This window comes from Phascolarctos cinereus, unplaced genomic scaffold (assembly GCF_003287225.1).
Source record: "Phascolarctos cinereus isolate Bilbo 61053 unplaced genomic scaffold, phaCin_HiC Scaffold_4;HRSCAF=312, whole genome shotgun sequence".
Taxonomy (NCBI): Eukaryota; Metazoa; Chordata; class Mammalia; order Diprotodontia; family Phascolarctidae; genus Phascolarctos; species Phascolarctos cinereus.
Window position 1 is genome coordinate 457,371,296 of NW_027555847.1, and position 14,063 is coordinate 457,385,358.

A 14,063-nucleotide genomic window follows, 5' to 3' on the forward strand; every position below is an offset into this window, starting at 1 on the left:
GGCACAGGTCAGAGGGGAAAGTGAAATATTGTCTCAGGAGTTCCCCCAAAAAAAGTATTTTTTCTTCTGAGAGGATAGGAACGATGGATTATTGTTTCAGGTTTAAATACTTGTTAATGTGCATTTTTTGAGTCTTCTGCGTTTTAACCATTTCTTTTTGTTATAGAGAAAATAACTGTGATAAGCTTGATATCATTTTATACATGGGGTATGTTTTCCAGAAATAACCTTGTGAATCTTTTAGAGAAGACCCTTGACAAAAGCTATGCCTAAGCTTTGTTTAAGGAGCTTTTCTGGGAACTCCAGGATGAAGCCAGAAAGTGCAAGAAAAAAAAAAAAAACGTGATTTCCGTCTTTCACGGGTCGGGCTCCCTCAGGACTGAACCTGGGCGTGCCAGGACACTCCCCAGGTTTTGGGGATATCAGGGGGAAAAGTTTTCATTTCGTAGGAAATTATGAAAGGCGAGGCTTTTAAATGACTTTGCATGATAGTTCACACTTACATGATGGTTTACAGTTTACATGGTATTTTTAATGTATTTTTTCAAACAATAAATTTCAGTAAGAGAACTCCTTTCAAGTGGGGAGAGAGGGGCTGTGAAACTCGAGGACACGCACTTTCCATCGCTCCCGGCCCTGGGTTCTTTAAAGGTCTCTCCCCCACCCCCTTCCTCTCCCCCACCCCCTTCCTCTCCCCTCCCTCCCCCCTCCAACTCCCACCCCTGCCTCCCTCCCACCCCTGTTACTCCCTCTCCCCATCCCTCTTCCCCCCCTACCCCGGCCCCTTCCACCCCTGTTTCTCCCTCTCCTCCCCCTCCCTTCCCTTTCCCTCGCCCTCTCCCTCCCCCTACCCCCACAGAGCTGGGATCAAGTTGAGGCAGGGCAGAGCTGGGGCAGGGCTGTTTCCGGTTCCGGTTCCGGGGGTCAGCACGCACGGGGTCTCCAACAGGCCTGTTCCCGAGGCGCCAGCCTCGAAGGATTCTCGGGGCAGATTCCGCCCAGCCTGCTCCCGCTCCACCATGGCCCCCAAGCCCGGCAGCCGAGTCGATCCCAAGGCAGCCAAGCGCTCCCCGCTCTCCGGGCGCCGTTTCTCCAAGGCCGAGGACTGGTTCGATTGCCCAGCGTTAGGCCCGGGTTGGAAGAGGCGGGAGAACTTCCGAAAAAAGGGGGCCACCTGCGGCCTCTCAGATACCTACTATCTGAGCCCGTCCGGCCAGCAAATCCGCAGCAAAGTGCAGCTGGCCCGTTACCTGGGCCCGGGCCGGGATCTCAGCGGTTTTCACTTCAAGCTCGGGATTGTGCAGCCCTCGCCTGCGCAGGCAGCACCGCCGCAGAACGAGACTAAGAGGCCGCGACGAGGACAGGGAAGGCCCAGAAAGGAAGCGGCGCCCCCTCCCTTGGAGCAGCTCGATCCCGAGAGGCCGCGGGCCGGACCGCTGTCGGCCGGTGGCGTCGAGGCCCCTGAGCCTGGACACCCCGCTGAGCCTCTCCAGGCTGACCCCGCCAAGACCACCCGGAGCAACCCCGCCGACGCCCCCCAGAGTGACCGCAGCAGCGGGCATCCCCGGCGGCGGTGGCGGCAGCGGTGGCTTCAGACCCAAGGCTGCGAAGGCCAGAGGAGTGACCCCCCCGGGGAACCGGGGGACTCAGAGATAGGTGCGCCCAGCGGGGGGCCCGATGGCCGCTTGGAAGTCACGGGGGCCGCCGCCACTACCATCACGGTGGCAGGCGCTATCACTGCGGCCAGCGCCATCACTACGGTCAGTGCCATCACTTTGGCCAGCCCGACCATGGCCGCGGCCAGCCCCGCCGCTGCTGCTGCTGCCGCCGCCGCCGGCCCTGCCTCGAAGCCGCGGGTTCTCGAGGCGGGGGCTCGGGGCTCGGGCTGCGGCCTGTGCGCCGGCTGCCAGGCCCAGGACGACTGCGGGGCCTGCTGGATTTGCGCGCGCGAAGGGAAGCCGGACCTCGTCCGGCGCTGGCGGTGTCTGGCAAGGCGCTGCCTTCAGAAGCGCCCGAAGAAGAGACCCAGGGGCTCAGGGGCGAGGAAGGCCCCCAGTCGGCGCCGGCGAGCCCCCGCGCCCGCGGCCCGGGCGGGCGGCCCAGTGGTCACCGCTACCACCGATCACCACTACCGGCGGCCGCGCCGCAACCGGAAGTGCGGGACCTGTGCGGCTTGCCTGCGCCTGGTGGACTGCGGCGAGTGCGACTTCTGCCTGGACAAGCCCAAGTTTGGTGGCTCCAACCAGAAGCGCCAAAAGTGTCGCTGGAGACAGTGTTTAACTTTTGCCGTCAAGCGCCTGCTGCCCGCCCTGAGGCACAGGTCCGTGGAGAGGCCAGCCCGGCGCCAGCTGCACCGAGTCAGGAAGGGCACTTTGGGGAACCGGCCCTTCCGTGCAGGCTGGGCCAGATCGAGGGCCCGCCATGGCCAGAGGCTGGTCACTGAGGCCCAGAGCAGGAGGCCTAGGCAGAAGCAGTTCCCTGTGCCAAAGGAGGACTTGGACACTGATTGTGTGCAGCCGGAGACCAGCTTGGTCGTCGTGCAAGGGGAGGAGAACAACCCAGTGCTTGAGCCCAGTACCAAGGCAGAGACTTCTCCGCCCCCTGTCCACCACGATGACCTAAAGGAGTATGAGTCTCTAGGACTTGAGGTATTCAGTGCATCTCCTCAGTTGAAGCAGGAGGTAAAGAACTTTGAGTCCCAGGCTCCTGAAGCTAGTTTATCACCCCCTGTTAGCTTCCTTCCTGACCTGCCTAGCAAGGAAGCCAATGGGACCCATCCACAACAGACTGTGAAAGAGGAGGATGACTTGGAAGAAGAGGAAGTTGCAAGCACCCCAGTGATCATGGAGATCTATAGTCTGGGCAAGGCCACGCCAACAGCAGCAGGACTCTTTGGAACCCTGGACAGTGTCCTACAGGAATTTCTAATGGAACTGAATGAGCTGCCCTTGCCTGCTCACTGGGAAGTGCTGCCAACAAGGGGACCAGACCTCTGCCTCATCCAGCGATCCATCTTGTCCACTGTAGCTGCTGCAGTTATCCATATCCAGCCAGGCCTGTACTTCCGTGTAGTGGTACGCGATGTCCCAGTGCCACCCACCCATGAGCTCTATTCTGCCCACCCATTACGACTCACCACTGTGGATGAGGTGATAGAACTCATCTGCAACCTGGAAGCCTACCGCCTGTGCCCTGGTTGGCCCGACAGCTGGCATCAGGGCCAGCGTTCTCCTGGCTGTGATGTCTTGGTCTATGAAGGCCGCTGCCAATACTGCTGCCTAAAGCCCTGGTCTTTGGGGAGGAAGCAGTAACTGAGCACCCCTTCACCCTGCATTTTCCTTGGGTCCCTATGCACTGAGTTGACCCAAGGGTCCCTGTACCCTACCTCTTTCCCCTATGTTGTGTAGGAGAGTCTGTCGATCTGCACTGGAAAGGCTGAAATGAGGGCAAACACTCCTCTACCAGCCTCCCCTAAGAGCCAGCATTTACCCATCTTCTACCTCACCCCTCTCTCACCAAGGACTGCTCTGAGGGTCCCCACTTGATTCTCCTTTGCCTCTCCATGATCCTGGCACAAGGGAAACCCAGCCACCCCTCACCCCCCACTCCCCACCCCAAACACACACAGACCATATTCATCCTTTCTCCAACTCATTCTCAGGGACATGGGCTGGTTCCACAGAGGGGAGTGAGGGATAGAGGGCAGCTCTAATCAGGATTTGCTGGGGGTCATGTAGTCTTGGCTTTAGAAGTTTGATTTTAAAAGAGAGGCCATTCTACAGTGATGACTGAAGTTGCTAGAGCAGATAGAGAGGGTCCTGCAAGGGAAAAGGGGTGCCCTCTCCTACTCATTCCCGGGGTGTATCTTCACCCCATCCCTGTCCATGCACTCAAAGAGGCTGTGTTGGAGATAAGCAAAATGAATCAATTTTTTTTTTTATTTTTTATGTATCCATGACCTGTGTAGCCAGCTCTGCCCCAACCCAATTTTGATATCTTTACCTTTTTTATGTTTCTTTAAAAAAATAATTCCTCCCTCCCCCCATAGAGATAACAAAAATAATGTAGCAAACCATTTCCTAGTTTTATAAGACATAAAGTCTAGAAAGCAGAAAACCCTTTATAAACACAGGTCCCATACCATTCTAGAACCCCTTACTAACTCCAAGCCAGAGTGTTTTATGTAGTCATAGTTATGCAAATATGTTTCAAGCCCCCTTCCAGTGTATGGTCTACTAGCAGACCAGGGACCATAAATCAAATAGGAAAGATTTTAAGATAGAATAGCAAGTATATAATATGGAAATCCCCCAATCACAGAGAGCTATGATTTCCTTTCTATTCCAGTTCTGCTTGTGGGAAAGGGAGCAATTCCAAGACAATATATGCTCCTAAGGGTGTATCCTAGCTGGGATACCTCCCACACTTCCTCCTTGCTATAGCTATGGTTTGCTATTGGTTTCTTTCACCTTCGCAGTGTAATATTTATTGATTCTCTGACCAGTTGCTGCTGCCATCTGCTGCTAATAGAGTTTATTCCTCAAAGGGGAGGTTAGCATGCTTTTGTGAAACTGCCCAGCCAACAGTCCTGGGGCTAATCAACATATTTTCAGCTCTTTTGTTAGGCGCGCAGCCATGCTCAACTGGCACACCAAAGAGATTCTCAGGTCTGCCAGGACTTATTGCTCAACCACATTCTCCATTCAACTGGAAGTTCCCCTCTTGACTTCAACTCCTGTCATGTTCTTGACAGGTAAGTCCCAGCCCATTGCAGATTACACTGAAGCTTTGGTAAGCTGCAAGGAGACAAACTTTAATTACACTGGAAGGAGGTGGGGTAGACCTAATAAGCTTTGCCCTATATTTTTGCCATTGTATCGTGCTCTCTCTTCCTCTTATATATGTATTTTCTCAAACCTGGAAATAATAGACAGTGGAAAATACTCTGGGGCCAAATGGATTCATGCCAGAATTTTACATTGTAAAGTGTATATCTCACTGAATGTCATATTAAACATGCTCAGCAATTTTCTACCAGGTCTCAAGCTATTCATCAGATGTAAAATTTGACCTGCTTTTTAAAAATGAGTTAAAGACATCCATAGTTCTCCCTCAGACAGCTCTCTTTAATTAACATTAACACAAAAATCTGAGCTAACTTGTGCCAAAAGAATATGGTCTGCAGAGACCCAACCGGGTTTGCTACAAGGAGGTTTTGAATGATTAATTTGATACAAATCTGGATTCCTTCATCTCTCTTCAAAACAGTGACTGTTTACCTGGTACGTAAGGGGGTTGATTGTTAAGTCTTTGCTTGACTTTTGTAACAAATCCAAAAGCTACAATGGAATTATTTAGCATAAATGAAGTTTATAGGGAATATTAGATGGAAAACTAAATTAAATCAGGAAGCAAGGATGCTAGTCTTCCATTGACTTGTTATGTTGATCCAAGTCACTTTACTCATCTTTGAAGTGGGATTATATGATGAAATTCAAAGGATTATTGGTGATTAATGATGGAATTGAATAGATTCCTTCAGAAGACTTTGGTATCCCCTATACATGCTATACTCTTTGGTCAGGTATAACATCAGTAGAATGCCATGTTCACTTTAGAAGAGCAATATATCAACTGCCTAAGCAATTTTTTTTTACCAGATTGGCAGTGTATTCATGCTATTTTCTTCCAGGCAATCAAAACATTGATAGTGACCAGAGTAGAAACAAAGGAGTTTCCTCACATAGAACCCTACTTTTGGTCTGGCTGAGGCCAATCAAAAAGTGTGCCTGCTTAAAAACCTCTTCCCCTGGACCTGCCAGGGTATCTGGAATATTCACCAAGAGAGTTGTCATTGTGACTCCTAAAGTGCAAACGTATTATTTGAAAAGGTATAGATAATATATTAACACTGGCAAGTACAATGATACCTGTAAATTTTCAAATTAGCTTACAAAACTACTTAAAACAGAAGGCAACTGAACATGGAGAATGAAACACAGAAAAGGTCATTTTTGACATGAGGTCTATACAAAGAAAAAGGATGGCAAACTGGACCTTTTTGGCCAGGCAAGGAGTAGTATAAGAACCATGTGCACCTCTCAGAATAGAGGAAGAACCAGCAACAGGGAAGAAATAGGATAGTCAAAGCAAAATTTTTCCTGTTTAGTTTTTGCATTGTTGATCACTGGGTCTGTTCTTGGTAGAGCTGATTAATAACTGCATGGGAATAAATGAGGACAAGGTCAGAGTTTCATTCTCTTGCATGGACCAAGTGCAGAGGTGAAACTAGAGCTAGGCAAAAGGGGTTGTGCCCCATGGTGCTGAAATCATGTTTGGGGCGGAGGGGAGGAAAGAAGGACACTACAGATTCCTAGCAGATTAATCCCAAAATAAGGAGCAGGCTGGGGACGGGACCTGTTAGAGAGGCTCTGCTTCTCTGTATCAGGTACAATCATGGGTGGAGGGGTAACTTCAGGTAGCCCAGGGTTGAGTGTCAGGTGGAGGCATAGAATCCCCTCCCCCACAACTGAGGGGACCTTTCAGAGATCTTGCATTATATTCTGCTCAGGGAAAAGGGACAGGATTGTCCTGTGTGTGACAGGTGGAATGAACGTATAGGTGATGGGAACTGAAAAGATTGGTAAACTGGGAGGCCAGATGTTTGAAGGGACATCAGTGGTCATACATTATCTGTTGCCCTCTCTTGTATGATCTCTATGCACATGCATTTTCCTTACTGATGTACATTTATGCAAATGTGTATCCTAGGTTGATGGAACAAATGTATTGAGATTATCTCCAGTTTATCCTGTGTGTATCTTATTTGTACATAGTTGGTTTTTTTTTTCGCATCTCCTCCATTAGATTGAGCTTCTTGAAAGCAGGCACTGTTTTTTGCCTTTGTATCCCCAGCTTTTAGAACAGTGTAGGTGCTCAATAAATACTTCTTGATTTGACTTGACTTGACTGTTCTTACTGGGCTATTTCATGAAATTACTTTGCTATGGAATAAGTATGTCCTGTGTTTGACTAAAGGAAAAAGTGGACACATAACACATTGGTAGGCACTCAGAAGCTATGAATTTAGTCTTTGTGGATTTATAGAATATCTTGAACCCAGGGTTGCTATTTTTGGGGCCTGTATGTGAGAAGGTCATACCCCAAGTGTTACAAGTAAATACAGAATAAGGAAGGAGAGAGCAACAATCACTAGTAGATCAAGAAAAGCTTATTATAGGAAGTAACACCTGAATTGAGCCCTGAAGGAAGCTAAGAATTCTGAGGGGGAGATTAGGTTACAATATATCCCAGGTCTGTGGAGCAATCTGTGGTAGAGCAGTACTAGAAGGAATACCAGGTTCAAGGAATAGCAAACAGGCCAATTTGTCATGAATTAAGAGTGTATGAAGGGGAGCAATGTGAAACAAGTCTGCAAGGGTATACTGGAGCTAGATTGTGAAGGGCTTTAAATGTTAGGCTATGATCAGCCTTAGAGGCCTAGGTTGTATATCAGCTGGTAGGTCCAAATGGGGCTGGGTAGCTCACTGGTCTAAGAAGGTAAGGACAAAGGGGAATCAGGCAGGTCTGAAGTGGTGATACCATGTCAAGGCAGATAAACTGAAGAACCATGAGCAAGAAAATAAGCCCCAAGCTTTTCACCCTGACCTGTGAAATTCTATTCATCCACTCCACATTAATAAAAACAGACTTGTGTGACAGATTCCATTTATTCCACAAATGTGTGCTATTGATCTCATTCCACATGGTGGGTGCTTGTATCTCACACCAGGGAAAGAGACTTTCTTTATTCTTTTACCCTGAAAGAAACCTCTTCATTGCTTGGATCAGAGGGATATCAAGATAACTTTATATTCCTGACAATTGCGGGGAAAATCTAGTGCATCACTCCATCCCTATAACTTCTATGTTCTCATAAGAGTTATCAGCAAGCTGGGTGGGCAGGCACCTAGAGCAAGAAGAAGGCACCCAGCCATGGGTAACGCACATCATTGATGGCCAGGAAAGACAGAGCCAGCCAGCAATGCAGGAAATACTGACTTCTGAGAAGACACCCAACTCTTTGTCTTCTGTTCCATTCTGCTGTTTGTAAAGGCAGTATGCCCTCTTTTTATAAAGGGACCGTCTTTTTTTTTTTAAACATACAAACTTTTCAATAAAGACATTCTTAAAAGAATAGGCTAAGGATAAATGCCAAGTAATATGTTGAGTAATATCACACACCAAAAAACTTATTACCATAAAAGATAGGAAACAAATGGTTATTAATGTGAAAATCATTTCTAAATCAACTGTCTCTGTGTAGGCAGACTATAAACTTTGAGCAAAAGTCAAAATCAACACCAATAGCAGAAGAAATGATGAACATGAGAAGATAACACATAAGCAATTACAAGAGTTGTAACCTGACCTAATCAAATAAGCTGTTCATCCTGAAAAATAGGAAATGAATAAAGGAAGAGACATTAACCATTTCCTACATAAGTTTAACTGATATAAAGCAGTTACCGTGATGAAGAGTCCCCAAACTGCCTCAGCAAGTGAATACTTTGATTACCAAATGGAGAAACTTGGCAGCCAAAGGCAACACAAGTTGAAAATATGAATGTGTTTATAAACCCAAAAAGCTATTGGGCTCATGAAGTATAAATAAGAAATATTTATTTTGGAATCCACACAGTTTTTAAAGCATTGATTTTCAAAATATCTGAAGGAAAGCAAAAGTGACTGGGGAGCCAGGGAGAAGATCAGTTCATTGGCCAAAAAAGTGGTGGTCAAGAAAAATCAATAACCACGGATCTGCATACCTACTTTCTTATCTCTATAAAATCTTTATGGAAGTTACCTGTATTTACATCAAAAGATATCCTTGATGGAAAATGTGAGAAAGGAATGGTTAAGGTTTCCAAAAAGATTGTATACAACAGACCACATGCTCACAATCACCCAAATACAGAAAAATATAGAGAATGAAAGATTCTACCATGTTGATAATTAGGAAAAGAGCATTCACCTTGATAGAGAAAGAGGCATTTAATGCAAAAGATACTTTTTATAGGAGAACATTAAATGCTCTGTTTTGCTCTACTGAGTCGAGTTTTGTTTTTTTTCATCACTTACAAACAAATAACCAATGGGCTCTTATATTCTCAGAACTTCTCCAAGGTCACAATGGCTAAACCAAGCTTGAACCCAGGTTCTCGAAGTACAACCCTGAGATTATATTTGTGAAAAGCATTTGCCTCTTGCATGAGAGGTGTCCCTTATAGATTCCAAATGAGTTCTTATAAATGATGATTTCTTCTTGATATCCTTATGTGGATACTATTGTGCTGATTGCTTGAAGCCCCAGAATACATGTCTTCTCAACGGAATATGTTACCACTCAAAACATGTAGGCCTAACTAACAATTCATACAGTTAAAGAAAAAAAAAACACTTAAAGGAAGAATGCCTATTGCATAGACAAACAGATTGGCATTCCATTGAGGTAAGTAAATCTTGGACAGGGACTACAGATGAAGGAGCTAAGCTTAGAACTGAAAAACAGAAATTAAAAAGTGAATTGTATTGCAGTTGGGAAATAATAGCAAAGTTCTTTAATCCAAAGCAGCTACCTGAGACAAAAATCTCATCTTTTTAATACTTCTTCTTTAATACTTAAATACTTCAAAATAATTTTTAAAATGCTGTCGTGATACACCAAATAAAAGACTGATGCTATATCATAATACATCAAATCAGAAAATATCACAATCCCCAAGGAATCAAAATTGCACAACAGAAAGATATATGGTAGGTGTGTATAGGCTGCAACATATAATTGAAGGTAGCCTGCATACACAAAGTAGCATAGGAGATATTTGGGAATTTATAATCAGAAAAAGAGGTGAGATGGTCGTTCATTGAGGAAAAGGGACACCAGATAGACATCCTCATTGCTGCAGTGGTACCCATGTAATGTCAGAAGACCATGGAAGGCTTCCAACATACTAAAAAAGTCCTCTTTGAAGGCTTTGCAGGATGACATGAATAAGAATCCCACAGAACTATAAGACGTGGATGGATGACAAAGTGGAATATTAGAGGGAATATCCATGTTGATGAAATCACAAATACATTGAAATATTGAAGCAATGTCTACAAAAACCAAGCCTCAATCATATCAAAGTTTTTAAAATGTGGAAGAGTCAGGCAAAAGAAAGATGAGAAGAAAAAAAGCAAATTGAAAATAAAAGAGTGGCAAGCAATAGAAGTGGTGATAGAGATTCAGATTGGCAATAAGCAGAAATGGTGACAGCGGTAAGAAGTGATAGTGGAGAAGCAGTTAGCTACAAGGAGCCAGAAGAAAAATTAGAACAGCCTTGGAGCTTAAGTAACTCCTGACTGGTTATTCCTCTTTGTACCTCACAATGAACACATTGACTACTTAACAGCTTTGAAGTCTGGAGCACATTCAGGGCAAAAAGCCCTACATACCTCTGCAGCTCCTTCAACCCATAATTCAATAGACTTACGATTCAACTGTAGAATAATTCTTTAGTTAGTGAGGGACATGAAAGAATAAGGTAAGTTCTTTTCTTAGTGAGAGATCAAGGTAAGTTCTACTGCAATAGTCTGTGAATTATAATACAATACAATAATTCCTGTTCATAATAAAAGCCCTGAGTCATTAAGAAAAGATTGTGTTCAGTGTATGCTGTTTTACTAAGGCAGAGGAGTGTATGAAACATTTTTAAAAGATTTCCAACCAAAACAGTTTTTAAAATGTCAACACTTAAAGAGATAAGTTTCTGTTACCTACAAAATTCCCTTATTTGGAATACCTCAATGACACCAGATAAATGAAGTGTCAGTATATCTTCATTTTAAGTCTTCACTCTGGTGGCTCAGTAGAAGGCATGCTGAGCCTGGAGTGAGGAAGACCTGAGTTCAAATCCAGATTCAGACACTTACTAGCTATGTGACCCTGGAAAAGTCACTTAACTTCTGCCTAATTTTCCTTATCTGTAAAATGGGGTTAATAATAGCTCTTACCTTCCAAGGTTGTTGTATAGTAGTAGGGATAGAACTGGGATGAGAGCTGAGATTTCATTGGTATAGGGAACTAATTGAAGAAACTCCTAATACCAATGCAGTATGATATCTTAATTTATCATCTTAGTTATCTAGTTGGCAATTTACACAGTCTCACAACTAGTATGTGTCAGAGGCAGATCTTGAACCCAGGTCTTCCTCTGTATTTGCCTTTGAATTATCTGATATTTTATCAGTGACTTGAATAAAAGCATAGATAGTTGGCTTGTTGATTAAACTTACAGATGGCATAAAGCTGGGAATAGCTGGCATACTAGATGACAAAGTCAAGATCCAAAAGGCTCTTGAATGGTTTAGAACATTGGTCTGAATCAAGATGGAATTCAATAAGAATAAATGTCTAGTCTTATACTTGGGTACAAACAATCAACAAGTACAAGATGAGGAAGGCGTAGTGAGCAGTTCTGAAAAAGATCTGGAGTTTTTAGTGGACTACAAGTTCTATGTGAATCAATAGTGTGATATGGCAGTCAAAAAAACTATGTGATCTTGGGCCATATTAAGAAGGGCTTGACTTCCCGGAGTAGGGAGATGGTAGTTCCATTCTACTCTGCTCTCATCAGACTTCTTCTGGAGTATTGTGTCCAGTTCTGAAGTTGAAGAACACTAATAAACTGGAGAGTATCCAGTGAAAGGCAACCAGGATGATGAAGTGCTTTGGCTTCATGATGTGTGAGAATCCATTGAAGGTATTTGTTTTGCTAACAAAAGAAGGCTATTATAGGCTGAGAAACCTTTGATAATTCTGGGAACGTAATAGAGGTTTAATCAATGATTGTTGAATGATTCCTAATAAACTATGTTTACTAATAATCCAAATCCCAAATCAGCCTAAATAAAATAGGCTTATTAAGGTGCCTTTGCTGTTAAGATGATATATTACATGTCTTTGAATATTGATAAAATCATGGGAATTGGGGAGAAGTGGGTTTAGATCCTGCCTCTAACTGCTTATATTAATATGGGTAAATCACCTTATTTCTCAACTTGAATTTGTCATCTGTAATATAAGGATAATAACTACTTTGCTGGGCTGTGACAATCAAATCAGGTAATACATATGAAGCACTTTACAAATCTTAGAATGCTATCTAAATGTCCCTTATTTCTACTGAGAGGCAATGGGGCATAGTAGATGCAGGGATGTCATCAAAGCTCAGAATCACAGAATCATAGAATCTGAGAGGTGGAAGGAACCTCAGTGGCCAGCCTATAATAGTCTTCTTTTGTTAGCAAATAATATTGGTGGAGATGATATCCCTAAACTCAAACCTGTAAACCATTTAAGCTTATCCTGCAGGAATATCAGAAACCAACCTGGGCAAAATCCTGTTGTGTCAAACACCATTACAAATAAAGCATAAACTCATTGAAGCAAGGACTGTTTTACTCTTTATTCCTAATGCCTATCAAACACACTACCTTTATAAATGGCTGCTGTTGAATCATCTTGTAAATATTCTCTAATCCTTACATCTATCTATGTTGTCCACAAACTGGCTTTAAAGCCCTCTAATGCAAAACCTACTTCCCCACACCTGCACCCCACCTTCAAAAGTATCTAGGAATTCTATGATTATTGTTCATAAAATAGAAAAATAAACATTAAAAAAAACTGTCTGGAAATCCTTGTCTCTTGTGAACTCAAGGTGAATTGGGAAATCAGATACCTGGGTCTGCCAGTTACTGTGACCTTGGATATGTCATTTAATTCCTAAGCCTCAGTTTACTCATCTGGAAAATAGCATTATGGCCAGCACAACCTACTTCACATGGTCATTTTGAAGATCAAATGAGAATAATAATAATTTTATCCTTCATGTCCTTGAATGAATCATTTAACAGAATTCTGCCCCTGGTTTTCCTCAATAATAAAAAGATAACTTATTTTAACTTCTTATGAGAAATATTTCTTAAATAGTTGAAAAGATATGGCATTTTACCTCTATCAAGGTCAATGAAAGACCTCCATGACTTAGTATATGGTGTTCATTTATTAGCTGTGGTCAAAAACATCTTCAGTTTTTGGCTTACCTTCTGATGATGAGTACATCTGAATTTAGTTAGACTGGTCCTTGGAGGACAGACATAGTCTGACTTTGGGCCCATATTTGAAAAAATTCTAGTAGAATGCAATCTTCTTGAGGATTTTTCTCTTGACATTAAGCCTAGATTTACCTCTTAGTAACTTCTACCCACTGCTTCTGGGAACAAAAGAACAAGACTAATTCCTCCTCCATGTAACAGTTTTTCACCTAATTGAACACAACTACCATGTGCCCCCTGAGACTTCTCTTTTCCAGGTTAAACAAAACAAATACCTTCAATGGATTCTCATACATCATGAAGCCAAAGCACTTTATCATCCTGGTTGCCTTTCACTGGATACTTTCCAGTTTATTAGCGTTCTTCAACTTCAGAACTGGACACAATACTCCAGATGAAGTCTGATGAGAGCAGAGTAGAATGGAACTACCATCTCCCTACTCCGGGAAGCCAAGCCCTTCTTAATATGGCCCAAGATCACATTAGATTACAGATTACTCCAAGCATAAATCTTATCGAGGAAACAGCTAAATTGTATAGGAGAATACAATCAGTTCTCAGTTATGTATGTATGTTATATCACAGGAAATGCTCAATTTTATGTTTGCTGAAAGCCACTACCCTATTTACTAATAATCCAAACCCCAAATTAGCCTCAATAAAATTGGCTTATTAAGGTGCCTTTGCAGTTAAGATGATATATTACATGTCTTTGAATATTGATAAAAGCATGAGAATCTGGGAGAAGTGGGTTTAGATCCTGCCCCACCTGCTTATATTTCAATTTCACATTTGTATTCCTAGCACCTAGAACAATGCCTGGCACATAGTAAGTACAAAATGAATTCTGATTGATCAGTGGGACATGCCCAGAGATTCAGTTTACCTTTGAGAACCTA

At 43.6% G+C, this 14,063-nt stretch overlaps 1 protein-coding gene across 1 annotated transcript; it reads left to right on the forward strand.

Annotated features, from left to right (window-relative positions):
* The first annotated feature begins 857 nt into the window (after window positions 1–857).
* LOC110197281 (methyl-CpG-binding domain protein 1-like) lies at window positions 858–5,034 on the forward strand. Its single transcript, XM_020971056.2, has one exon. It carries the CDS (start codon window positions 1,020–1,022, stop codon window positions 3,309–3,311), a length of 2,292 nt encoding a protein of 763 aa, XP_020826715.1. The 5' UTR covers window positions 858–1,019; the 3' UTR covers window positions 3,312–5,034.
* The last annotated feature ends 9,029 nt before the right edge of the window (window positions 5,035–14,063 follow it).